The following is a 26498-nucleotide window of genomic DNA, read 5'->3' on the forward strand; positions in this document are numbered from 1 at the left end:
GCACACTGCATTCACTTACTCCCTCACACAGGTCACAGTTACATGCAGTAACATAAGTGGGAGACCAGCCCTGGCTGTCTACTTAAAACCAGAGGCATGTGTTAATGTGCCAGGGGCTTTGAGGTTTCCAGATGATTTGTTTCAGATGATACACCTGAGTGTTTTATATATTTAGATAGACAGGTAGACAGGCAGACAGACAGATAGAATCACAGATTGGTTTGTGTTGGAAGGGACTTTAAACCTCCTCCAGTTCCAATCCCCTGCCATGGACAGGGACACCTTCCACTAGACCAGGTTGCTCCAAGCCCCTGTGTCCAACCTGGCCTTGAACACTGCCAGGGATGGGGCAGCCACAGCTTCTCTGGGCACCCTGTGCCAGGGCCTCAGCATCCTCACAGGGAAGAATTTCTCCCTAATGTCTCATCTCAACCTCCCCTCTGTCAGGTTAAAGCCATTCCCCCTTGTCCTGTCCCTACAGGCCCTTGTCCAAAGCCCCTCTCCAGATTTCTTGTCACCCCTTTAGGCACTGAAAGCTGCTCTAAGGTCTCCCCTTCAGGAGCCTTCTCTTCTCCAGGCTGAACCAGCCCAGCTCTCTCAGCCTGGCTCCAGATCAGAGCTGCTCCAGCCCTCAGAGCATCTCCGTGGCCTCCTCTGGACTCGCTCCAACAGCTCCACATCCCTCTTGTGCTGTTGCCCCCAGAGCTGGATGCAGGACTGCAGGGGGAGGTCTCACAGGAGCAGAGTAGCTGGCATCATCTTTCAGAGAAAACTTAGGTAAGAGCTGCTCCAGTGCCCCCTCCTTCCCGTAACTTTCACTTGAGACAGGAGAAGCTGCTGCTCTTGTCACAACCCCTCCATGCTTTCTATACACACTCTCCTGTCCCCCATTTGCCTTTATACTCCTCTTGCCTCCCTTGCACTACCCTCCTGTTGTATGCTATATTTCTGCCATACCATATGTCCTCACACATCTTCCCAGCCTGGATTGTGACATTTCCTTTTTTGTTTTTGGCTCCTAGCAGCACCACGGCCATTCCCTTTGCTCAGCACATCCTGGTTCCCATTGTTGCCCACGTGCTGCTTGTCCAAAAAGCGGATTTGTGCCTGGCATGCAGTAAACCAGTTCCACGTGCTCTGGAGAGACAGTGTGTTTATTCAGGTGTGGGGGCTCTGGGGGCTCTTCCATAAACCAAGCACACCCAATGCCAGCTTCTTTGTTACATTTATGCGCACAAGCTTCAAGATAATACACTCCCAATTACAATGACGGGTCAGTAATCTATATGTAATCATAATATTTGCCACCCTGTGCCAGCGCTTCACAACCCTCATAGTAAAGATTTTTTCCCTGATGTCTAATCTAAATCTAACTCTCTTAAAGCCACCCCTCCTTGTCCTGTCACTACATGCCCTATAATACCCTGGACTATTCTCAGCAATCAAAACTCAGTTGTTTCTCTACTCCAGTTTGAGGTGTATGTCCCTGAGGATGCATCGGATTCTAGATGAAAGCTAGAGATGGTAAATTAAGTGGAAAATATGCTTTGAAATTAAACGGAAATAATGCTTTTAGTAGGAGCACGATTTTGAAATCCTCCGGTATCGTCTGGGTTTGCGTGACCTCTCGTGGTCAAATCCCTGCCTTGCAGCTCCATCTTTTTAACTCGACGGTGGAAGCTCTCCTGGGACGCGTTTGGCTGCAGTTAATGCTGAACTGTAAGGGGAAGTTTTGGCTTGCGATAGTAAGCCACAATTTTAGTGAAAGAAAAAGCTGTGCTAACAGACATCGTGTGTCAGTAAATGATTTTTCTCTGAATCTCAGAATCCCAGACTGATTTGGGTTGGAAGGGACCTTAAAGCTCATCCAGTTCCAACCCCCTGCCACGGGCAGGGACACCTTCCACTAGACCAGGTTGCTCCAAGCCCCTGTGTCCAACCTGGCCTTGAACGCTGCCAGGGATGGGGCAGCCACAGCTTCTCTGGGCACCCTGTGCCTCAGCACCCTCACAATTTCTTCCTAATGTCTCATCTAAATCTGTCCTTTATCAGGTTAAAGCTAACAGAGCAAGCGCAGGCGCCACGGCTTCTCCTTCGCGGAGGGTGTTTCTCTGCGAAGGCCCCATCAGGAGCAAGCACCGCGGCCTCGCACGGGGCTTGATGGGCTGTGGTTATTCAGGCCAGGCCTCGCTGTGAGATACCGAGGCCGGGACGCTGCTTCACGGCGGAGCCTGAAGCGCCGCGGGGAGAGAGAAAGCGGGGCGGGCATCAGGAGCCTCTGCGGGCCCCGGGCGCACACCGGTACCACCACAATCCCCTTCCCGTTTCCCGCCGGCGGCAGCTGGGAGAGGCGGGGCGGGGCGGGGCACGCCCAGGGCCGGGGCGGGCGGTGGCGGGTTTGGCGCGCTGTCGGCGGGCCGCGCTTCCCGCCGTGGCCATGTCTCGCCAGAGCACTCTGCTGCGTTTCTTCACCAAGGCCGCGCCGGCACCGCCGGGATCGGCCCCGGCCCCGCCAGAGGCCGGCGCGGAGACCCGCCGCCGCTCTTCGGGGGAGCAGAATGGGTGTGAGGCCACCGCCGCCGCCGAGGCGAGCAACGGCACAGCGGGTAGAGCAGCGGCCCTGCGCAAGGAGACGGGGAAGAAGGGCGAAGGGGACGGCACGGCCGCCAAGGCGCACGGGTAAGCGGCGGGGGGCAGAGCAGGCCGCGGGGCCGAGGCCTACAGGGGGGCAAAGCGGCAACGCGCGGGCCGTAGCGGGCGGGGAGTGGGTGGCTTTTGGAGCGGGACCCCTCGGGGCCGCCGGTGTCCGTCCGCCTCTACCTTCCCACCGGGAGACAGTGGCCGCCCGCCGGGCCCTGGGCCTGCTGGGGCCTTCCAGGTGCGGACCGGGGGCCGGTTCGCAGCGAGCCTCGCTGAGCGGTAGGAAGCGCCGGAAGGTGCTGCTGTGTGTGTGTATGCATGCACACATACACAGTGCGCCCAGAGTGTGTCCAGGCAGGGCGGGATAACGCCGACATCCGCGCAGAGCGGGTCTGGTCCTGTTGTGAGTCTTTGCCGGGTTGAAATACGTTCTTTCCGTACCACCTGTCTCCTGTCAGGGCCGTATCACAAGTGTCCCAAGTGCCGTTGAAATGAGTGTCATAGAATTGCGGGCACTTAAGGTTGGAAGTGACCCCAAGGATCCTCTGGTCCAACTTTTCTAGATTGGTGGCCCAGCGCCCTATCCAGCCGAGCCTTTAAAGTATCCAGTGTTGTGTAATCCACCCCTTCCCCGGGGACGTTATTCCAATGCCTGATAGTTCTCCCTGTGAACAAGTTTCCTCTTGTGTCCAATTGGAATCTCCCCAGCAGTAACTTGTCCCCATCACCGCTTGTCTTTCCTGTGTGACCCTTGGTAAAAAGGGAGTCTCCATCTTCTTTATAGCCACCCTTTAAATAGTGGCATATGGTGATAAAGTCTCCTCTGAGCCTTCTTTTCTCCAGGCTGAACAGACCCAGCTCTCTCACGTGTGCCTAGCCCTTGAATCATCCCTGTGGCCCTTCCCTGGACTCTTCAGCCTGATCAGTGTCACTGTTTGGCTACAGGCTGTAGGGATGCTCCCGGCCATCAGTGGTAGAGTGTGGCAGTGGCTGGGTTGAAATCCTTGGGGAGGAGGAGAAGGCAAATAAAAGCTGCATCAAGTGCTTTGCAGGGTAGACAGTTTATTTATTCTTTTTCTTTTTGTAGCTTGAGGGTTTGCCTTAAATGACACTAATTTCATTTAGGTGCCCTCTTGAGAATTAGTTTCTGCAGGAAAACTTGTCATGTGGGTTCATGATTCATTATAGTCTGCAGTGTTTTGTTTTAATGTCTGATTGGCCCCAGTTGCTTTCTCTTCCCCACCCTTAAGTGGGCTGCTTCCCATAAGAAGGGGTAACAGACACTAAGAATCTGGTTACATATGGCTCTAGGTGGCCCCGCTTGAGTAGGGTGGTTGGAAAAGATGACCTCCAGAGGTGCTTTCCAACCTCAGCCAGTTGTCTGTGACTGTAAAGGTCTGTTTCAGTGGGGATCCAGGAGAATTGGAGGAGCAAATCCAAAAACTTGTTTGGGGGTGGTATAGGAAGACTATATAATCCAGGTCATACCACGTGGGAGCCTTCCAGGATGTTTAGAGGGCAAGCTGCTTGGAAGCAGTGTGCAGTTCTGTTTTAGGTGTTTGTGTTCCTTACATTACACATCTGTTGTGTCTGCAGTGTCTCCTGTGAGTATGCACCTGGTGACCTGGTCTGGGCCAAGATGGAAGGTTATCCTTGGTGGCCATGTCTCATATACAACCATCCAACTGAAAAAACAATAGTCAGAGGAAAAGGGAAATCCACTCGTGTCCATGTACAGTTTTTTGATGACAGCCCTACGAGGGGCTGGGTCAGTATGAAGTATCTGCGGCCATATAAAGGTAAGAGATATAAATAGAACTTTCTGAAATGGAAATAAGCCACTTGCTTTGGGAAAATAAGCATGAGGTGTAGGATATGGTATTGCCCATGGAGAAAGAGCAGCAAAATCAAGATCAGTATTGAGTGGGAAAGCATATTTTGTGCTTTCTTCCATCAATGTAAAAAAAGATGTAAAAGATAAATCCACTATTTCAGGTTTTAGCCCTGAAATCCTTAAAATATTAGCAATGCCAAACACAGTTTTTAAGCAGCTGTTTGGGAGCTGCAGTTTGTCCAGGCACAGGGTGTTAGGTTACTAAAATCAATTCTACTGTGACATTATTTCTTTTAAGCTATGTAGTACAGTTTTGTTAATAAAATATGCAACTTTGTTAGGGTAGTGCTTGTTGTTACAGAGCAGACTTGGTGCTTGTCATATTGAAGAAATGATTTGGCTAACTAAAGAAAATCAAATGTCATCAAGAATTAAACCAACATTTGGCATAATAAATCTCACCTTATTAATAATCAAGATCTGTTTTCCTCTTGTTTTGTAATTCTGGTGATGCTGAAAGCTATTTTGTGTAAATCAGTGTGCTGCCATCTTGTTATTCCAACAAATGCTTTAGGTATAGTACAGTATTCTTCATATACTATAGATTTGCTTATGATGCAGTGAAATAACTGAATTTAAACAGTTGCTTTATTTTTACAAATCAGTTCTGTTTTGTGATCATGTAGTAATGTTATTTTTTGGCTTGTTGATACTTAAATGTACTGCACTTAAGGCATAGTTAGTTTAATTTAAAATGGTAATGTTATTACCAGAAGTGTTAGCATAATTTAACACAAGGGAATTGGTCCAGGGTTTGTATGTATCTTTCCTGGTGGTGTTTTACAAGAACCAAGTGTCTTATAACATCTTAGGAGCAAATGCAGGTAAGGAAATTGATCTCCTTGCCAAAAGGAAGTTGCAGAACAGAAATGTTCAGAACTTTCAGGCACAGAAACACAGGGTCTATCTGTAAGAAATATGGTTAATGCAGAACAGAGTAAAAGTATTTAAAGGACATGATTTGCTTTTAAATTCGGACAAAAAGCATCTTTATATACAAAGTAAGAGTTTTGGAATCTTGGGATAAGAAAATGGAGAAGTTTCTTACACAGGGTTATTGTTTGTAACTGAATATGTAGAGACAGCGGGGGGCTAGACTTGTAACAGTTGGGCATGCAAGAGGTGGAGTTACACTCGAGAATGCAATTAAATTATATGATGATATTTTTCTTCTGCCATTGTTACATTGCCAGTATTAAACACGCAATATATTTAGGTTGTCTCAGTTCATTTGCAAACCCAAAATGGAGATCTGGTTTGCTAATGTGTTGCAGTCGTGCTGTAGAAGCAGCTACTTGTAACTCAGTGCTTTGCTACTGCAAGCTCAAAGAAATGAATGTGAGAGAGAATTCTGTTTGGCTCATTTCTGAGGTAGTTGGCCTCCTACAACTCAGCTGCCTTTTGTCTGCTGTTGATTTAGAGCTGAAGTGTAAAGGGATTCACAAGAGAACATATTCAAGCAGATCCTACTGTCGTATGCAGCCAGTTACATTCAGGAGGAACAGAAAAAGGGATCACCTCTCCCCATCTGTACCTAATGTCCTTTTTTCTTGTATTATGTATTCATATTGAATACATAATACATTATGTATATGATTCATATTTTGAGCATTGCATTAAGATCTGAAGCGTGTAATAGCCTGTTGTTTATGATGAAAACTCCCATCCCTGGCAGAGTTCAAGGCCAGGTTGGAAGGGGCTTTGAGCAGCCTAGTCTATTCAGAGGTGTCCCTGCCCATGGCAGGGTTTGAACTGAGCAATCTTTAAGGTCCCTTTCAACCCAAACCATTCTGTGATTCTGTGAAGATTAATTTCAGCATCTTTGGGGACCCTTTCTAGAAATCAATCTGTAGACTAGTTGACTTTGTGTTTATGTACAGGTAGTGGAAGGAGGAGCTATGGTGCTCAAGGGATATGAAAGAGGATGAGGGGATAGTGCAGTTATTAATAGCAGGCTTTGCTTGATACACTGCAGTGTCAGGCGAATTGGCAGTGTGACTGATACGCAGTTAATCTGGCTGGTGTTGGGCCTTGCTGCACTTACAGGAGCAGTTTGAACAGCCAGCAGAGCTTTAGCCAAAGGGCCTGTCATAGATGACTGACGGCCGTAACTTGAAGATAATTTTGTGGCTGAACTTGCCTATCACTGCTAAAATAGCTATGTGGCCTCAGTCAGGGCTGCTGCATTGCTGGTATAAAGTGTTACTTTTCAGTAGTAACTATAGTTAGTGTGAGGGTGTTTAGTGCTCAGGTTAGAAGTATTCAGGTGTGGTAATGAGCTACAGAAGTAGAAGCAATTCTTCAGGTGTTCATGTATGAGGCAGTCATTTTGTTTGTGAGTGGTTATACTTTCTCTAGGGATACTTATAAGGCTGAATGAATATTTAAGACGTGGTGGAAATGACTGGTAACCACCAAATATTAGGTAACTACGAGTTGTCTGAATATGTTTCAAAGTGAAGTGTGAACAATAACTGAAGGGCTGGCTGAATGCTAGACTAACTTCAGTTTCTGACAAGTTATTTGTGGTTTTACAGGTTCATCAGATGTGGAGGCACTGAAGGGTGGTATGTTCTACAGTGCAAAGCCTGAAATTAAAAGAGCAATGGTGCTAGCAGACGATGCAATGAATAAAGATAAGACTAAGCGGCTTAAACTGGCAGTATGCAATGAGCCTTCAGACACAGAGGAGGATGAGGAAGAAGAGGAAATGGAGGTAAAATTTTTCTTTCTTGCTGTCATTTTCAGAGATAGTGCTAGAACTTAGAAGCTGTCTTTTGGAACTAAGTGTGGAGTATCTAGCTGGAGAGACAAGTCTAAAATCTCTCTGGTGTTCTGTGTGCTAAGGACTGACCTCAGAAGCTACTTAACTTCTCTGTCTCTTCATACTCCTTGGGTAATTCAGGTGACCCACTTTCTCACTCATGCTTTTTTTGTGCTGCATCTTTTTATCTTCTCTATCTGCTATTCATCTTCCAAGCTCCCCTTAAGATCAATCTGAAGTTTTAATTTGCTGTGATATAGAAATTTTTGATTTTTTTTAAGTATTAAGGTGTTAAATTGGAGTTTTGGAGCTTGCCCTCTTCTTGTAGAGTAGCATTAGAATACAAATTCTTGTACTGTTAACACTAGTCTGTTGGTCAGGTAACTAAAAGATCTTTTATTGTATTGTATTCACCTTGTATTGTGAATGATTCAAATATTTCAGTACCACCATATGCATTGGAATAGATTTCTTTGAAAAGGAGTCATAGAATCATAGAACAGTTAGGGTTGGAAAGGACCTTAAGACCATCCAGTTCCAACCCTCCTGCCATGGACAGAGACACCTCACACTAAACCATGTCACCCAAGGCTCTGTCCAACCTGGCCTTGAACACTGCGAGTGGTGGTGGAGCATTCACAGCCTCCCTGGGGAACCCATTCCAGTGCCTCACCACCCTAACAGGAAAGAATTTCTTCCTTATATCTGATCTAAACTTCCCTTGTTTAAGTTTTAACCCATTACCCCTTGTCCTATCACTACAGTCCCTAATGAAGAGTCCCTCCCCAGCATCCCTATAGGCCCCCTTCAGATACAGGAAGGCTGCTATGAGGTCTCCACGCAGCCTTCTCTTCTCCAGGCTGAACAGCCCCAACTTTCTCAGCCTGTCTTCACACGGGAGGTGCTCCAGTCCCCTGATCATCCTCGTGGCCTCCTCTGGACTTGTTCCAACAGTTCCATGTCCTTTTTATGTTGAGGACACCAGAACTGCACACAATACTCCAAGTGAGGTCTCACGAGAGCAGAGTAGAGGGGCAGGATCACCTCCTTCGACCTGCTGGTCATGCTCCTTTTGATGCAGCCTAGGATAGAGTTGGCTTTCTGGGCTGCAAGTGCACACTGAAGCTGGCTCATGTTCATTTTCTCATGGACCAACACCCCCAAGTCCTTTTCCGCAGGGCTGCTCTGAATCTCTTCTCTGCCCAACCTGTAGCTGTGCCTGGGATTGCCCTGACCCAGGTGTAGGACCTTGCACTTGTCATAGTTAAACTTCATGAGGTTGGCATCAGCCCACCTCACAAGTGTGTCAAGGTCCCTCTGGATGGCATTCCTTCCCTCCAGGATATCAACTGAACCACACAGCTTGGTGTCATCGGCAAACTTGCTGAGGGTGCACTCAATCCCACTGTCCATGTCACCAACAAAGATGTTGAACAAGACCGGTCCCAACACCGATCCCTGAGGGACACCACTCGTTACTGGTCTCCAGCTGGACATTGAGCCATTGACCACAACTCTTTGCATGCGAATGGTATGAAGAAACTGTTAATGGGATAGTGGTTTCTCTTACCTCCTCTGTCAGCATGGCCCATTTACTCTTTCTCCAGTGTGACGTTGCCCCAAGGGACAGATGCCATTCCAAGCACTTTGTTTGTGGCAACAGTGCAGTGGGCACTAGCACTTGACAGTTGGACTCTTGGTAGTCCCTTCAGTGCTGGTTTTCTCCAGCATTGGTGCTGGAGTTCTTGAAGTTTCAGCCTGAAAAGGCAAATAAAGGCAAATAATTTTCTTTCCCCTACACACACACATGATCTTCTTGAAGGTTACTACAAGGTAGTATGTTTGTGGGTGGAAATAGGTAGTTAACTAAGACCACAAAACAAACACGCCACCACCGCAACAAAAAACCAAAACAAACCCAAAAAAACTCCCCACAAAATAACCCCCAAAATCCAAACCTGTGGTCAAAGCTTATATAGGCTAGTACCAGATTTAATGTACCGTATGGCTTTTGTCCACTTTAAATGTTTTGTTCATCAGTGCATCACTTATGCAAAGTACTGAATGAGGCTGTAAAGAATACAGAGAGGAGTAATTATGCCACTGGCCGGTAGCAGTTACTTATGCAAGGGAATAAGTTCTGTTGCACTTATTGTGGCTCTTACTGTCTCTTACTTGAAATATCACAGCTACTGCATAAGTTGCACGTTTTTTCACTTCTTTTAGCAGCAGCAATACTTTACTTTGTAGCCAGAATTTTCTTTTGGTAAAATAATCTTATCTTCCCAGCAGATGAGTGGAAGCGCCTCAGGCAACAGTGATGACCGTGATAGTGAGGAGGATGTGAAGAGTAATAAGCGAGTAATGACCGGTGAAGGTGCTGTAAAAACCAAGAGAAGAAGAGTGTTGGATTCTGACAGTGAGCACGATGGCTCTGACGAAGAGTTCAAGCCTGATGTGAAAGATACAGCAAGCAGCGAGGAAGCTAGCAGTGGGGTGGATGAAAATGAATCTACTGACGTGGGGACAGATGCAGAGAGTGTTGCAGAAAGTCCCATCAAAGTCCCTTCTAAACGGAAGAGAAGACAGAGAAACAAGCCTGCTAAAAGGAGCAGCTTAGAAAATGAACGTTCTGAAACGCCCAAAATAGCAGCAACGGTTTCTTTAGAAGCTAAGTCTAAGCTGACATCATTTGCAGCACCTGAGAACTTTGACTCTCAAGCAGCTGCTTGCAGTGGAGGGAACAGTGGCTTCGCAGCGTGGGAGCACGAGAAGCTTGACTGGCTGCAGGAAGGGAAAAAGAAAGATGCGCACAGGAGGCGGCAGAACGACCCTGATTACGACCCCTGCACTCTGTATGTACCTGAGGACTACCTCAACAAGTGCACACCAGGGATGCGGAGGTGGTGGCAGCTGAAAAGTCAGAACTTTGATGCTGTGATCTTCTACAAAGTTGGAAAATTCTATGAGTTGTACCACATGGATGCAGTCACTGGTGTGAATGAGCTGGGCCTGATCTTTATGAAGGGGACTTGGGCACATTCAGGGTTTCCAGAAATTGCGTTTGGCAGATTCTGTGATGTCCTGGTGCAGAAAGGCTACAAGGTAGCCCGTGTGGAGCAAACAGAAACTCCAGAAATGATGGAAGCGCGCTACAAGTCAATGGCCCACCCGACAAAGTTCGACAAGGTTGTACGCCGTGAGATCTGCAGAATCATCACCAAAGGAACTCAGACTTACAGCATCATGGACTGTGATCCCTCCGAGAACCATAACAAATACCTGCTGTGCGTGAAGGAGAAAGAAGACTCCTCTGGACAGCGTGTTTATGGGGTCTGCTTTGTTGACACGTCGGTGGGGAAGTTCTATGTTGGCCAGTTCTCGGATGATCGGCACTGTTCAAGGTTTAGGACTTTAGTAGCACATTACACTCCCGTGCAGGTACTGTATGAGAAGGGGAACCTGTCTGTGGACACACAGAAGATACTGAAGGGCTCGCTTCTTTCTTGCATTCAGGAAGGGCTGATCTCTGGTTCCCAGTTCTGGAATGCATCTAAAACACTAAAAGTCCTTCTCGAAGAAGGATATTTCAAGGAGAACGAGAACTCCGAAAATGGATGTTCTCTGCCCTCTGTAATCAAATCTCTGACTTCAGAGAGTGACTCTCTGGGATTAACTCCTGGGGAGAACAGTGAATTAGCTTTGTCAGCTCTTGGGGGATGTGTCTTCTATCTGAAAAAATGCCTGATTGATCAGGAGCTGTTATCGCTGGCGGACTTTGAGGAGTATATCCCTGTGGATATTGACACTGCAAAAACAACGAGGCCAAGTGGTTTCTTTGCCAAAACCGACCAGCGGATGGTGCTGGATGGAGTCACCCTGATGAACTTGGAAGTCCTGCAGAACGGAACCAATGGAACCACAGAAGGTACTTTGTTGGAGAGGATCGATTCTTGTTGTACGCCATTTGGGAAGCGCCTCCTGAAGCAGTGGCTCTGCGCTCCACTTTGCAATCCGAAATCCATCAACGATCGTTTGGATGCTGTTGAGGACCTTCTGGCAGTGCCAGATAAAATGTCTGAGGTTAGCGAGCACCTGAAGAAACTGCCTGACCTCGAAAGGTTGCTCAGCAAAATTCACAGCATTGGATCACCGCTTAAAAGCCAGAGCCATCCTGACAGCAGGGCCGTCTTCTATGAAGAGATCAAATACAGCAAGAAAAAGATTGCTGACTTCTTGTCTGCACTGGAGGGGTTTAAAGTCATGAGTGAAATTGTCGATGGCATGGAAGAAAGTGCCAGTGACTTCAAGTCTAAAGTCCTTAAGCAGCTGGTCACCCGCAAAGACAAAAACCCAGACGGCCGCTTCCCAGACTTGAGTGCTGAGCTTAAAAGGTGGGATACTGCTTTTGATCATAACCAGGCTCGAAAGACAGGGGTGATTACTCCAAAGGCAGGTTTTGACCCTGATTATGACAAAGCACTGCAGGATATTAAAGCTGTTGAGGAAGAACTTCAGAAGTACCTGGATAAGCAACGCAAACTGCTTGGATTCAAATCTGTGCTGTACTGGGGGGCAGGCAAAAACCGATACCAAATGGAGATACCAGAAAGTGTGGTATCACGGAAATTGCCTGAGGAATACGAGCTGAAGTCAAGCAGGAAGGGGTACAAACGTTACTGGACCAAGGAGATCGAGAAGATGCTGGCTGCAATGGTTAATGCTGAAGAGCGCCGAGATGCGGCACTGAAGGACTGTATGAGGCGCTTGTTTTACAACTTTGACAAGAACAGCAAGGACTGGCACACAGCTGTGGAGTGCATTGCTGTGTTAGGTAAGAGCTCGTCTTCTTTTTGACATACCACAAAGAAACCATTGGCTCGTTTGGTAAATGATGAAATCTCATCTGGGTAAGCAAAAAGGGCTCAGTGCCAGCGCTTAGTCTGTAGTTTAAAAGCTCTGATTTTGGTAAGACATTGATAACTGTCAGCAATCACCTGTTTCCTGCTGGTTGATAAGTGGCAGTTGCTGGGTCTTCACGTGTGCAAGATCTTCCTTCTGTTGTGCCTCTCTAGGGGTGCAGCTGAGGATTTCTCACAGCTCAGCATAGCCTGGAGGGTCTCTCACTGCTTTTGGGATACTTATGTATGGATTGGTAGATTCTTACAAGTGAAGACAGTGATGCAGGTGGAGGTAACAAAATCTGACCTGCTAGTCACCTCCTTTCCATCTGAGCAGGTTGCTTTCATAGCATAACTGACTGGTTTGGGTTGGAAGGGACCTTAAAGCTCACCCAGTTCCAGCCCCCAGCCACACGCAAGGACACCTTCCACTAGAGCAGGTTGCTCCAAGCCCCTGTGTCCAACCTGGCCTTGAAAACTGCTGGGGATGGGGCAGCCACAGCTTCTCTGGGCACCCTGTGCCAGAGCTTCACCACTCTCGGAGCATCTCTCTGGGCTTGCTCCAACAGTTCCATGTCCCTCTTGTGTTGTTGCCCCCAGAGCTGGATGCAGAACTGCAGGGGGGTCTCAGTGGAGGAGAGGGGAAGAATCCTGTCCTTTTCCAGCAGCCTTTAAAAATACAAATGTGGTCATTGTCACTGCCTTGAAGAAGGTCATTGAGTAGAAAGACTTCCCAAAATGTTCCTTAAATTTCTGGGCTGAGACAGTCGCCTCTATTCCTTTCTCAGGACTGGCATACTCCGTACCGTGAATTCTCTGCTAGTGTGAGGCACTCAGGAATGTCTTTGTTCCAGGGAAAAATGAAAGCACTCTCTGAATGCCACTAGGGCAGAAAATGGAGGAGAGGTGGAGAGGAGGGAGGGATTCTCCGAGTGGTCTGGGAGAGCTGGGAAGCAGTCACAGCAGCCACACTGCAGTGCCAGCCAGGGCTGGGTAGAGGAGAGGCAGAGAGGGCGGCAGCTGTAATCTGTGTAGATGAAGTCTCTAAAATCACATAGCACAGTCCCATTTTGTAGGCAATCGGCTTTTAGAACTGCAGAGCCAGGCTAGCTGAGGGGGCTCTGCTGCTGCTTTCTGCAAGGCCAACACAATTTTAATAGTTATACATTTATCCTGGCGACTTGCAGGCAGTATTATGATTCTCCAAGTTTTTCACTGGCACAGAAGCTGATTTTCTCTTTGCTCACCTTGTTCTGAATTAAAGCAGTACAAGAAAGTAGTTGTTTTAACGTACATGTTAAAACACGCACGCTAAAGAAAGTAACTTTTGAAGTGAAATGGTGTGGATTTTAAAGACTTGTAAATTACAAGTTAGAGGGGAGGATTTTTAATCTGACATCATTGGGAATGTGGAAGGGATGAGGAAAGACACTGTGAGTATCCTCACCTTTTATTTGTTCTGGAGGACTTCCTGGGTGTTTTCCTTACCAGGAAAATGAAATAGAAAATGGTGTTTACAAAAATGCTATTGAATGAGTAAATGCATTCCAGTGAATGAATAAGGAAAGGTGAAAGTGTGACTTACTGGAATTTCTCTTAATCTTATAGATGCCTTGATTTCCCTCGCTAACTACAGTCAAGACGGTGATGGACCACTGTGCCGACCTGTAATTCTACTGCCTGTGGATAGTGCTCCTCCCTTCCTGGAACTTAAAAATTCACGCCATCCATGCATTACAAAAACTTTCTTTGGGGATGATTTCATTCCTAATGACATCGTGATAGGCAGCAAAGATGAAGATGGCAGTAGTGAAGCTTCCTGTGTCTTAGTAACTGGCCCGAATATGGGTGGCAAATCTACGCTCATGAGACAGGTGATGGTCTATTGACATGGGATGTTGCAGAGTACATCTGTGTTTTGCGTAAAGGAATAGCATGACTTGACTGTTTATAACTGTCAGAGGAGGTCCATGAGTGGTCTTCAGGGTGTGCAGTGCAAGGACAAAGTATAACGTGGTAGAAAATGCCCGTGTTTAGATAGTGGATTTTCTACTTGAGTGAGGGGGGGGAAAAGTAGTAGAGTAACTTTTCTCTCTTCCAAGTGGCCTTATCCATATCCAGGACTTGGTATCATCTAGGAGAAGATGCTTCTGCAGGTAAACTAGATGAAAATAGGGAGCAGCAGCAGCTGTGAAAGCAACAGGGAGTTTGCTTTATAAACACTGCTTGCTGTGACAACTTGGAGCTGTTAAAACAGTAGGAAGTTTATGTACTCCAGCCTTTGTTTTAGGGGGAACAGAGTCTCATTCCCTCCTTCTCTGTGTGGAGCTGAAGCTCCAAGCACATGTGACTGTTTTCATGTTTGTTCTGCAGGCTGGTCTCCTGGCTATAATGGCTCAACTGGGATGCTACGTACCTGCTGAGGTCTGCAGGCTGACACCGATTGACAGAGTGTTCACGAGGCTTGGTGCCTCAGACAGGATTATGTCAGGTAAGTGGCTGAAATCCAGCTCTCCACAGTGTTCTTGCCAAGGAGGGAGCTGCTTTCCTTGCTCTGAGCGGCAAGGGGAAAGGGATCATCTGTTGATTTTGCAGAGAGAGCTGAGCACCATTAGTTGTCTCATTGCTCAGAGTAGAACCAGGGCTGTAGTTATCCTTCATTTGTTTGATGTGCTTGCCCTCTGTTACATTTGACAGACACATATGATCACTTTTTAATGAGTTTTAACGCCTGCCTTCCACCTGGGTGCAAGTCTAAGGAATATCTTTCTGGATAGTGCAGAGCTGATTGTGTTCTACTTACATAGGTATCTTTTTCCAAGTGTTCTGGAATAGGACAGTGATGTGCAGGCAGCTGTTGTAGAGGATTTGTTTCTGTACTTTCCATGGCAGCCACTTTGTAATGGATGTCAACAGGACTTTTGTGAATTAAATGTTAAGTAATAGCATTTTTTACTTACTGGTGTGATTTTATGGGTGTATTTTCTAAAGAGAATAAATGGTTATTCCTAAATACTGTTAAGAACATGGGAATTTCTTTAATGCAGAAAATCGGATTGCTGCTTAATAACTCATGTTGAAAAACTTAGGTTTGAGCTCAGTAGTGCTCATGCAGCACAAGTACAGGAAGTAAATACTCGTTTGCTCTGAAGTTATATTAATTGCTGCTGCGTGTGGTTATTTGGAATGAACCCTACAAAGCACTAGTAACTCTGGACTTTATGCATGTGGATTTATCACGTGCAAGGCTCTGAATAATTGTGTGCTTCTGCTTGTGAGCTGCTAAAGAACAATTTCAGGTCTAAATTTCAGCCTTCATATTACCCAGGGATGTTCAGTCCTTAGCAGGGGTCTGTTTCTTTTGCCATACTTCACTCGAGTACCTATGAGTATCAGTTATCTGAATAATTAATTACCTGATGATATCAACAACCAGACCAGTAAGTCTGGTCTCTTAAGTCTCTTTTAAGCTTTTCTGCTTGCTTTTTTCACAGTGAAAGGCCACACACCTTGGGCCTGCCTAGGAGCACAAAGACTCTCCCCATCTTGTACCCTTCGTGCCCCTTTTTGTCCAGCTGATATATCTAACCAGTGATGTTAAAAGTAGAGAGATGAGGTGTCCTAAAACTTAATTAACTGTACTTGTGCCAATGCCTGAACACTTAAGGAACCAAAACCTGCTTTTTTTTCCCTGGCAAATGGAGACTGTTTTCATGCTGGAAAAAAAGCAGCTTTATGCTTCTGTTCATCTTCAGTTTGCTGTCAAGTTTCATTTCAGCTTGACCAAGATTTTAGTGCAGCTTAAATGAGGGTTTAGTTGTGGTTTTCAGATCTTTGCCTACTTCATGGTGTGTTTTTTATCATTTCTTTTATAGGTGAAAGTACCTTCTTCGTTGAATTGAGTGAGACTTCCAGCATTCTCCAGCATGCAACAGAGCACTCCCTTGTTCTTGTGGATGAACTGGGTAATCAGTCTGTGTTATAATAGATGGAAACTGAAGGTTAAAGGCTATCGTCAAGGTTGTTGGGCTGTCTAAATGACAACCAAGAACCCAGGGGCCATTTTACCATAATGCTCCCAATGTTTAACTGCTCAGTATCCATGTAATTCTCCCAAAACACACTTCTTGGATGCCCTTGGACCTAATGCCCCACCTTCCATCCTCAAGTAAGTCATTATTAGCTTATTTCTAGCTGAGTTTCCCGCTTTCCTTTGGATGATTACTTGCAGCAAACCTCGAGCAAGCCAGTAGCAAGTCTCAAGAGAGAAGAAATGTCATTTTCTACAGTGTGGAAGAGAGTGGGATTGTCACAGGACAAATACTCGGGGTCGCTTCATGCTGGGGCTGGTGGCTGTCACCACTCGCTGCTGTTGTCAATCTTCCACACAGCAGGGAGGAAGGGAAACAACATAAACTGATAGGGCAGGTTTGTGCCTTGGCCTACAAGAAATCTGGACAGGGACTTTCTGTAAGGACCTGTAGGGACAGCACAGGGGGAAATGGCTTTAACTTAACAGAGGGGAGATTGAGATGAGACATTAGGAAGAAATTCTTCCCTGTGAGGGTGCTGAGGCACTGGCACAGGGTGCCCAGAGAAGCTGTGGCTGCCCCATCCCTGGCAGTGTTCAAGGCCAGGTTGGACACAGGGGCTTGGAGCAACCTGGTCTAGTGGAAGGTGTCCCTGCCCGTGGCAGGGGTTTGGAACCAGATAAGCTTTAAGGTCCCTTCTCAACCCATTCTGATTCTGTAATAGATGGCAAACAATGTGTTGCATTTGCCTTTAGAAAAGCATCTTTCCTGCAGTTTTTTAATCTGAACAATTAAGGGTGAACACTGAGTTCACTTTGCCACTCTTGTTCCTCCAGGCAGAGGCACAGCTACTTTTGACGGAACAGCTATAGCCAGTGCAGTTGTGAAGGAGCTTGCAGAGAAGATCAAGTGCCGGACCCTGTTCTCCACCCACTACCATTCACTGGTGGAGGACCATGCGCACAACGTGGCTGTGCGCCTGGGGCACATGGTAGGTGTGATGGTGGGGCCACTGAGGTGTGGGGTTTTGCCTTATCCCTGCCGTCCTGCTCTCCTCTGCCCAGAGTCACCTGGAGGAAAGGATGTGACGGTTACCTAAACACATGAACCCTTACACACACTTACTCTTTCTAGGCATGTATGGTTGAAAATGAGAGTGAGGATCCAAGCCAGGAAACAATCACGTTCCTGTACAAGTTCACTGAAGGAGCGTGTCCGAAGAGCTATGGCTTCAATGCAGCAAGACTGGCCGATATTCCAGAGGAAGTTATTCAGAAGGGGCACAGAAAAGCAAAGGAGTTTGAAAGAATGACCATGTCACTGAGAGTATTCAGGTAAGGCCTTAGTTTCCCTGTTAGAAGTCCTGCATTGCTTAGCAGGCATCCATCTTAAACTTTGGGTGGTGGCTTTTGCTGACAGCCTTAACAACAGAGGGAGCAGTTACTCTGTGAGTATCAAATGTACTTCACCAGCAGTCAGGACGTACTGAAGCCTGACTTACACAAGGGCAGATATGATGAGTAATGTGGTATTTGAAGCCCCTGCTAGTCTCCAGGGCTCAGAGCTGAATTTGCATAGAGGTGTCTGGGAGTTGAGCAGCTTTATACCAGACACAGGATGGCATCTGCGTCCCCTAAGGCGGTGCGAGGGAGGTTTAAGCATCTGCATGCAGTAAAGCTGACTCTCATCTCCCTCAGGTACCTGTGCCTGGTGGCGGACGGTGCAGTGAGGGATGGAAACGCTGTTCAGAAACTTACCACTATGATCAACCATCTGTAAGGACCCAAGTGGCTTTGGAGTGGTGACTTCTCAAAAAAAGCTGGTATCAGACAACGTTATGATCTAATAAACTTTATTTTTTAAAAATGACCATTTTTCCATTGTCTTTCCTAGGAAATTAAACCCTTTAATTCTTACCTACCCTCTACATAATGGTTATTGAGTACTCCACAATATATTAAGTCTAGATGTTATGGTACATGCATACACTTTCAGGCTGTTGATTACCCACTGTCACCAATACACATAAATGGAAAAAAGCTATGAAACTGGATAGGGCTGTATATATACTTGTCTCAGCTTCATTAGAGCAGGAAATTGCTGTGATTTCCAGCAGGTTAAGTAATGTCCGAGACTGTTCAAAAAAAACTATGAACAGAGTAAAATACAAGACTGTTTTGAGGAGACTTTCTACCGTGTACTTTAAAACATAGTAAAATTTCTTTCACAAAACTTAGTTACGTGGGTACTTTGTTTTATAGTGCATTATAGTCTAGGAAGTCTCATTAAAACACTCGCTCTTTTCTTCTTTGTTAGGGTGGTTTGAGTACAGACTATTGCTGGGGCAGGGAAGGAGATTATTCTAACTTCGGAGGACACCAGAAAAATTGCTGGATATAATTTAAGATTAGTGTTTTCTCTTTCATAGAAAGAACGTACATACTGGGACATGAGTACAGTTACAGCAAGTCTAGGTGTGCTAACAAAACAGGACACATTCAAGTACAATAAGATTTTTTTTTTTTGCTTGAAATTAGAAACAAACTACATGAGATTAAAGCATTAAACTCATATTTCTCAATCTGAATAAATGTTAAAAAAAATCAAAAGAAATGCAGAAGTGCTAGCTCACATTTTTTTTTTACCATGTTACAAAAGCAATTGGTACCCATGTCCATAAAGGCAGCAACAAAGAATGCTGCTTGTCTACAGAATAGTACTACTGCAAATTGGACTGCGCTTCAATGCTACTTGTAAAAACACCAGCTTTCAGAAGTTGGTATCTGTACAAAATTGCAGCTTATTTTTTTTCTTCACTTCTGTCCCTTCAAAGTCTTTGTTTTACACAGTAATGCTAAAACGCCCAGTTCTGTTATCCTGAGTCAACATATTGCCACTTTCTTTTTTGGTAGGTTGAGCTCCATAGTGTCAACACCTCACACATCCGCTTTAACACAGTGTCTTTCTGCAGAAATGGGCAAGTGTAACTTCCTCCAAAAAAAAGGTTTGAACAGTTATGCTATTCGAATGGCAGGACTTGCTTTCTGAAAGGAATTCAGTTGTGCTGCAATGTATTGGATTCTATAGGTGGAGCAGAGTCATATAGTGTGTCTGTATCATGTGTAGGCTCTCCAGCAAGCGTACAGGGATTGGACAGTGTTCCAGCACCACAGTCACAGAAAAACCTGCAACGAGAGACAGCTCTTTAATTCCTCCTGCACTTGCACTGTCCAAACAGCTCAGAGGACGTGCCCAGAACATACCTATCGTGTCTAATGAATTCTACGTCATGTCCTTGATGGCACTTCTTAATGCAGTTCACGCATATGGCATTGCGGTCCGTGGTGTTACAGGTGTGACATCTGAAGGGAAACATCACATTTAAGCACAGGTCAAAAAGGGGTGTGCTTGAGTGAAGTGCTGGGGGAGCATCTAGGGGCAGAACAGGGCTGAGAGAAAGATAGGGAAGGACTGCTTGGGCCAAAAGAAACCTGGAGAGGGACTTCTGACAAGGGCACGTATGGACAGGACAAGGGGGAATGGCTTTAAACTGATTTAGATGAGACATCAGGTAGAAATTCTTCCCTGTGAGGGTGCTGAGGCGCTGGCACAGGGTGCCCAGAGAAGCTGTGGCTGCCCCATCCCTGGCAGTGTTCAAGGCCAGGCTGGACACAGGGGCTTGGAGCAAGCTGCTCTAGTGGAAGGAGTCCCTGCCTGTGGAAGGGGGTTGAGACTAGATGAGCTTTAAGGTCTCTTCTGACTCAAGCCATCCTAGAATTCTATGACAGTGAGAACTTGCTTAATCCTCATCTGTTGCAGCTGAGGAAGAGCATGCATCTATGTGCTACCAGACACATGGCAACTGTTTTAGGGGTCTTAGTATAAGAGAAATTGCGTTTATTTGAAAACCTGGCTGTAGGCAATGGAAAAAAAAACCTGTTACCTGTAGAAGTCATGCATCGGGTAGCTGGTGTAACTGGATATCTTATATAAACACTGGCCTCTACTGACAGCTTTTTCTATGGCATCTTGATTGTTCATTATTTTGTTATCTGTTGGGGGGGAAACAAAGTCAAGAACTAATCATACCTGGACAGATAACTCTGGTTTAGTTTTGGCACTGAAGCATACCAAATCTTCCATGCCAGGTTAGAAGACAGATGCCCAAAGATTGCAGTGCACTCCTTGACCAGACAGACTCTTCCTTTTTGCACACATTGCATAAAATACCTGATCAGCCTTCCTTTAAATACTCTCTGTGAACTGATCTGTGAATTAATGCTTAGAAAGAAGCCTTCCTCTCAGGATGAAGTCTTCTTTTGAGAAGTCTGAAATCTGAACATTTGAAAGCCGCTTGATGACCCTAAGGACTTTCAACACATCCCTTAGAACGCAGGAAATGTGGGAATTTGGTCTGACCACTCCAGCTTTTAAAAGACGTGTCCAAGGCACAGTGAATTTCATAATCCTGTTATTCTACTAGATCTTCTGTCATGTCCCGAAGTGCCCCTCAAACTAGTTTTGTCTGCTCCAGTGGCATCACAGTGCTGAGTGATGCAGCTGGCAAGCCCAGGGGCTGTGAAGCAGGGAGCCAGAGCTCATGTTTATGTGGTCTAAAGGAGATAAAGTACAGCCAAGTGGGTAAAAACTCTGCAAACCAAACCTTTTTCTTCTAGAATAACCTCCTGGAGCTGCCTGTCATTGAAACCATCATTCCAATCTCCTCCAAGAGGATCTTGTCTCATGCACACTTCCCCACTATACATGGGAGTTTTATGCATGCAATCTGTTCCTGTTTTCTGAAAAAAGGGATTTGAGATTGTGAGTATTCATGTTTTTAGATCCTAAAAGCCAAGTGAGACATGCTTCTTTGCTGGACACTTGCATCCAGATATATGACAAAGGAATTGCCATTCTGCTAACTTGAAATTTGAGGTGGCCCAAAGTACAGTACCCAACTCAGAAACAGAGAGCTAATAACAGAGCTCTGATATATGAACCTTAACTTGCTTTTGTCTAAAGCTATCTTAAGATTTTTAGACCCAGTAACTGAAGTTATTGCTCATCACCTTCAGCTGAAACTCTTGGTGTCAACTACCAGACCTGAGCCAGAAATGGTAAAAAGAATGGCATGGTAAACCCCAAACCCAGCAGCAAATTAAAACCTGGAAAGCGAACAAACCCAACCAGCGAGGGCTCAGGCTCACCTTTCATTGTGACATTGACACCAGATGCAAGAAATAAACCTCCAAAGCGGTTGTTGAAAATCTGATTGCCTTCTAACGTTGCAGTTGCGTGATTTGTTATTTCAATACCTTTGTTGGGTCAGGGGAAGAGAAAAGAAGAAAGGGGGAAAGTTAAACCCTTCGTGATTGTGCATTTGTACCTCTTACCATGATCTGTACTTGGCTGGGGTTTTTTTAACCCTCATAAACTCAGGGGGAAAAAGGAAACTTACACAGCTGGAAATTACACTGTCATTTGCTATAAAACTGAGGTTCATATACTTCCACTACATCCATTACAGCTGGCCGTAACAATACATTATTACTTTATGTGATAATAAAACAGCATTGTGACTGTGTATTTTCAAGAGGGATATGATTTTTGGATGCTTAAAGCTGTCATCTTCATGTAGATCTGAAAGTTCTTGTGCACATACCTTACCCTTCTTAGAGTATCTTTGAAAAAAGAAAGTTCTTAAGATGGGTAACCTAAAATTCATTTCTTTAAATCTCAGCTTTTATCTGTAACCTGTGTCTTCCAAGTCATTTGTCCAGGACTGCTCTTGACAGCAACCTATCCTTCCCCCCCACCACACTGAAACAACACCTTTAGAGGCTCTTCTCAGAAAACTTCCTTCTTCTGAAAGAAAGATGGGAGAAAACTCAAGAATGCAAATTTAGTTGGAATGGAAAACGGATGGAACTGCAACCATTACACAGCAAACTGCACAAAAATCGCTACCAAACATTCCTCATCTCTTTTGGAGTGAGGAATGCTCATTTTATTCATTTTTCAACTTTGTGGAGTGAGAAAGTTGAACTCGAGATGTAAAATTCAGATCTCTTTAAAACATCTATTTGCTGTTTCCAACCTTTTAAAGCACTGATAAAATATTCAAACTGTCATCCAGCAGATCAGCTACTAATATGCTCTAGATAGCTTCCTCAATTACTTCTAAAGGAAAATAATGAAAAAAGTATTTCCCAGACAAATGAGAAGCAGAACATGTGCTGTTCCTCAACATCCAGGAATTCCAGAGGCTGCTGTAAAGATATTCTGGCTACAGTTCTGAAATGATTTCTAGAATACACAGAAGGATATCCCCAGTCTCTGATAAAATCCCTCAGTACCGTGGGGTAAACAATCTCGGTGTTAGCTTTGTGAGGAGCTTGCTTTTAAGCTCTAACACTTCAAGACTTGATCTGAACAACACAAACCTGCAGCAAATCCATCAAATATTCGGTTTTTCCTTAGTACAGGGTGGCTGTTGGTGCTGATAAGAACACCAGCTTGAGCATTCCTGAAGATATCGTTCTCTTCCAGGAGACCTGTGACAGACCAAACACCACACTGGAGCTTGTTAACATTTCCTTACCAGTCACCATCCTGTGAAGTACTTGCAAACCATCTCGTGTATCATCACCCTGCTAATACCTTTCATTTGGGGAATACCCACCGGCAGTGAAGCTAGCAAGACAAGTTTAAAGTGATCCTCAGTGCATAACCATGTATTTTTTCAGCATACAGATAGAATTTGGGATCATATGCACCATTACAGAAAACCCTGGTTTACTTTTGGGGAAAAACTAAGTCTTTACACTTCCCAAAGGTTTCTTCCATTTTTTTAACACCTTTCTGTTCTTGTCTTCTAGAAGGAGCAGCCTGCCAAAGCAAGGCTTAACCTGCATTTTTGTTACTGCAGGACAGGTTTACTTTAAAGTGCTTAACTTAAAACTAAAGCTCATTTACAGCAACTGATTGCCTACAAAACATCAGAATCTGGTATTGGGACACACAACAGTCAGCAGGGGATTTCAGAGGAGGACCACTTGTAAGTTTACAAATATACCTCCTGGGAGATGTGTTTTTACTTTTACACCATCACCACCACACCCCCCCCCCAGTAAACCTTTGATACTGGCTGAACCTGAACTGTTCAGATGCAGTATTTTGGCTGTATGGCTTGAATTAAATACTGTCTTTCAGTCAAATAGCAAAGCAAAAGCAGATGACATAAAAGGACTGCCCTAAGCAGCAATCCAACAGTCATCTTGGATGAGATTAATTACCTCTGCCTCCCACAGATTTCAGTATTAGTGGTAATTAAGGCTAAAAAGCACCCATATTATGTTCATTGTAACTATTTCATTACTTCAGAAGGTGAGAGATAGGTTTCTAAAGAGCACTTTCAAAAGGACACTGCTTAATCTGTAACTCTTATCCAGAATATTCAGTATATGCCACAGTAAGGGAAAAAACTACCTCTTCCCCCATTAAATATACAGATGCCTCCATCTCTTCCATCATGGATTTTATTTCTTCTTAGTGTAGGATTACTGTCTGTTTTAATCCATACACCAGCCATTGCATTATCAAAAATCTCATTGTCTTCTATAAATCCAAGCCCTAAAATTGAAGGAAGGGTGGAAAAAAAATAAAATCAAAAAGGATAATAAATGGGAAAAGGTAATATTGCAAAACATGAACAGTTCTGGATAAACGTGAAAAACAAACCTACCAGAATTATAGACAAGAATACCACCATTCTGACCACCCCAGATCTTGTTGCGTCTGATTTTGGGGTTGCTTCCAGTTCTAGAGAGCAAAAAGTCATGTAAAACAGGTTACTGTCTCCCAGTGTTTAGAACACCTCTAAAGAAGTGCCCCATAGATCTTGCTGCTTAAAAATCTTACTAAAATAGAGTTATTTCCAAGCAAGCAGATATATTTTAGCTTTACAGACTTCAAGGGCCACACATTCTATTCAACATCCTAGCTATTATAACAGCAGAACTGTTTTCTAAGCTGAAGCAGAGGGTATTCAGACATACTGGATTTCCAAAACAGTTATTTTTAGAAACAGGAGTGCAAGGACAGTTAAAAAGGCACAGAAGAGCACAAAACAAGCCACATCTGTTTTGATGTCAAACCAGAATACACTTTACCTTATCTGGACCCCTGAGTACATGTGGTTATAGATGTCATTGTCTTCTAAAACGCCGTGTCCATTGTCATAAAAATAAACTCCAACCTAGTACATCGAGAATTAAATTATTAATCCCAAAGTATGAAGTATGAAAACACAAAAGAACTTTATCCTCAGTGGTCCCTTTGTAGCCACAGAGCAACACTCACTTGTTTCCCACTGTGTATTCTGTTTCTCCTCAAGACTGGAGTGCTCCCTGTTGTCACCCAGACTCCAGCCAAAGTATTGCTGTAAACTTCGTTTTCCTCAATCACACCTTGTCCTTTTTCATGCTGAACACAAGACAGTTTCAGAGTTGAGATAATCTGCCAACAGCCAATACTGTTTTCCTGGCTGTACCCATCCCTCCCCAGTATGTCTTCTTTACCATAGAAAAGTAATTCTTTTTTGAGTATTATTTTTTAGTAACAGCATGTCATGATGCTGAATGTTTGCCATGAAACAAAGACCACTCTGCATGTAAATCATTGTATCTTGGCCTTGCTCAGCCTGGCAAACAAAAGGCTCCAGGGAGACCTTGTAACATTCTTCCAGTACCTAACAGGGGCCTACATGAAATCTGGAGAGGGGCTTTTGACAAGGGCCTGCAGGGACAGGACCAGGGGGAATGGCTTTAACCTGGCAGAGGGGAGATTGGGATGAGACATCAGGAAGAAATTCTTCCCTGTGAGGGTGCTGAGGCCCTGACACAGGGTGCCCAGAGAAGCTGTGGCTGCCCCATCCCTGGCAGTGTTCAAGGCCAGGTTGGATGGGGCTTGGAGCAACCTGGTCTACTGGAAGGTGTCCCTGCCTGTGGCAGGGGTTGGAACTGGATGAGAGCTTTAATGTCCGTTCCAACCCAACCCATTCAGTGATTCAATGATCTCAAGGCTCTGCAGTAATCTTTGCAAACCTCTGCAAGCTGCTGGTAGAAAAAGCACCACCCCAGTGCCATATCTGATGAAAGCTATGGCACCCAGCACATAAACCTACAACCAGCCCTATCCACCAGGCCAACAAAAAATTGACATGTCTCTCAAGGTAACTATCTTTACCATGTGCTGTGCCTAGAAGTAAAGCAGCGTATTCATGGTCAGGGTAATCTGTTCTGGTTAGATTTACAGAACGAACAGGTGAAGCTGCACACTTGAATCATCAGCTGAATCACAGGTAACTTTTGGTAGAAAGATGGGCAAATTCTCTCTCAAAGTCTGATATTGCTTAGGGGAACCTGACAGCTCTTTCAGTTCAGTTAGCAGAGTCCTTGCACACGCTGGGAACTGCACTTGATTCCTCCTTTTTACAATACAGGACCATACAGCAGTTGCAATGTATAGCATCCTGAAGGCAAACCCCAAGTATTTTCTGAGGATAGTGATAAGCACGTTAAAACTCCAAAAGAGCTAAACAGATGTCTATTTTCTTAAATAATGACAATCTGCTATGAACACTAAGCCTTTAAAAAGCTTTTAACCAAGAAATGGTGAAATTCTGTCATCATCCAATTTTACACATTTTACTCTGTAATAATTTAGTGACATCCTTTTAAATGTCAGCACCACCTTCAGTCTATTAGAATTAACCTAGTTTATAACGTAAGAACTTTAGTCATTGTAAATACAATCAAACATTTATAGAGCACCCTTTCCCAACCTTGATAGGAAGAGGAAACAAAGTTGTATGCCTGCTTGTAGGTAATACTCACTACATAAATTCCACCATGCTGACCATCATGAATTTTGTTGTGTCGAACTATGGGACAGCTGTTTGTTCGAATCTGTATTCCTGCTAATGCATTACCTGTTAACAAAAAGATGTTATTTCAGACAACTTATGCACTGGTTTGGCTCAGAATTCAAGAGGCAATAAGCAAATCATCTTACCATAAATGTCATTTCCTTCAATAAGGCCTCTTCCATCACCAAAGATATAAACACCACCTTGATTCCCATTAAAAATTGCATTGCCCCTACGAAACAGAAGTATCCACATTATGAAATTATTATAATACAGTGTACACAGGTATGTAGTGCCTAGGACCATACAACAGTCAGATCTAAAAAAGAAAATTTATGGT

At 44.8% G+C, this 26498-nt stretch overlaps 2 protein-coding genes across 5 annotated transcripts in view; one reads left to right on the forward strand and one right to left on the reverse strand.

The window, feature by feature from the left end:
- The first annotated feature begins 2393 nt into the window (after positions 1-2393).
- Positions 2394-18099, forward strand: MSH6 (mutS homolog 6). 2 transcript variants are annotated; one of them, XM_062605854.1, is made up of 10 exons: positions 2394-2679; positions 4237-4439; positions 7072-7250; positions 9588-12132; positions 13808-14073; positions 14573-14690; positions 16075-16164; positions 17067-17221; positions 17365-17564; positions 17928-18099. In XM_062605854.1, exons 1-10 carry the CDS (start codon positions 2438-2440, stop codon positions 18007-18009), a joined length of 4080 nt encoding a protein of 1359 aa, XP_062461838.1. In that variant the 5' UTR covers positions 2394-2437; the 3' UTR covers positions 18010-18099. The 2 variants fall into 2 exon arrangements, with proteins under 2 accessions (XP_062461838.1, XP_062461839.1); XM_062605855.1 differs by having other exon boundaries at positions 2395-2679; positions 9591-12132.
- Positions 18066-26498, reverse strand: part of FBXO11 (F-box protein 11) — a 76856-nt gene continuing 68423 nt past the window's right edge. For all 3 annotated transcript variants that reach the window (XM_062605857.1, XM_062605856.1, XM_062605858.1), the window contains exons 13-23: positions 26305-26390; positions 26127-26221; positions 24592-24714; positions 24402-24487; positions 23975-24051; positions 23719-23862; positions 22674-22784; positions 21438-21545; positions 20174-20282; positions 19494-19592; positions 18066-19415 (exon numbers count right to left, since the gene is read on the reverse strand). In XM_062605857.1, the coding sequence (XP_062461841.1) occupies positions 19286-19415; positions 19494-19592; positions 20174-20282; positions 21438-21545; positions 22674-22784; positions 23719-23862; positions 23975-24051; positions 24402-24487; positions 24592-24714; positions 26127-26221; positions 26305-26390 (1168 nt within the window). In that variant the 3' untranslated portion in view covers positions 18066-19285. The remainder of the gene's footprint in view (positions 19416-19493; positions 19593-20173; positions 20283-21437; positions 21546-22673; positions 22785-23718; positions 23863-23974; positions 24052-24401; positions 24488-24591; positions 24715-26126; positions 26222-26304; positions 26391-26498) is intronic.

The sequence above is a fragment of the Pezoporus occidentalis genome, unplaced genomic scaffold, assembly GCF_034315485.1.
Source record: "Pezoporus occidentalis ecotype Australia unplaced genomic scaffold, CSIRO_AGI_Poc_V1 ctg93, whole genome shotgun sequence".
NCBI classification, from domain to species: domain Eukaryota; kingdom Metazoa; phylum Chordata; class Aves; order Psittaciformes; family Psittacidae; genus Pezoporus; species Pezoporus occidentalis.

Bases quoted from the DNA above. Each gene is read 5' to 3' on its own strand.
- MSH6 (XM_062605854.1), top strand. From the start codon at position 2,438: ATGTCTCGCCAGAGCACTCTGCTGCGTTTCTTCACCAAGGCCGCGCCG. The intron at 2,680-4,236 runs GTAAGCGGCGGG...TTGTGTCTGCAG, and splicing joins ACGGCCGCCAAGGCGCACGG to TGTCTCCTGTGAGTATGCAC. The intron at 14,074-14,572 runs GTGATGGTCTAT...TTTGTTCTGCAG, and splicing joins AATCTACGCTCATGAGACAG to GCTGGTCTCCTGGCTATAAT.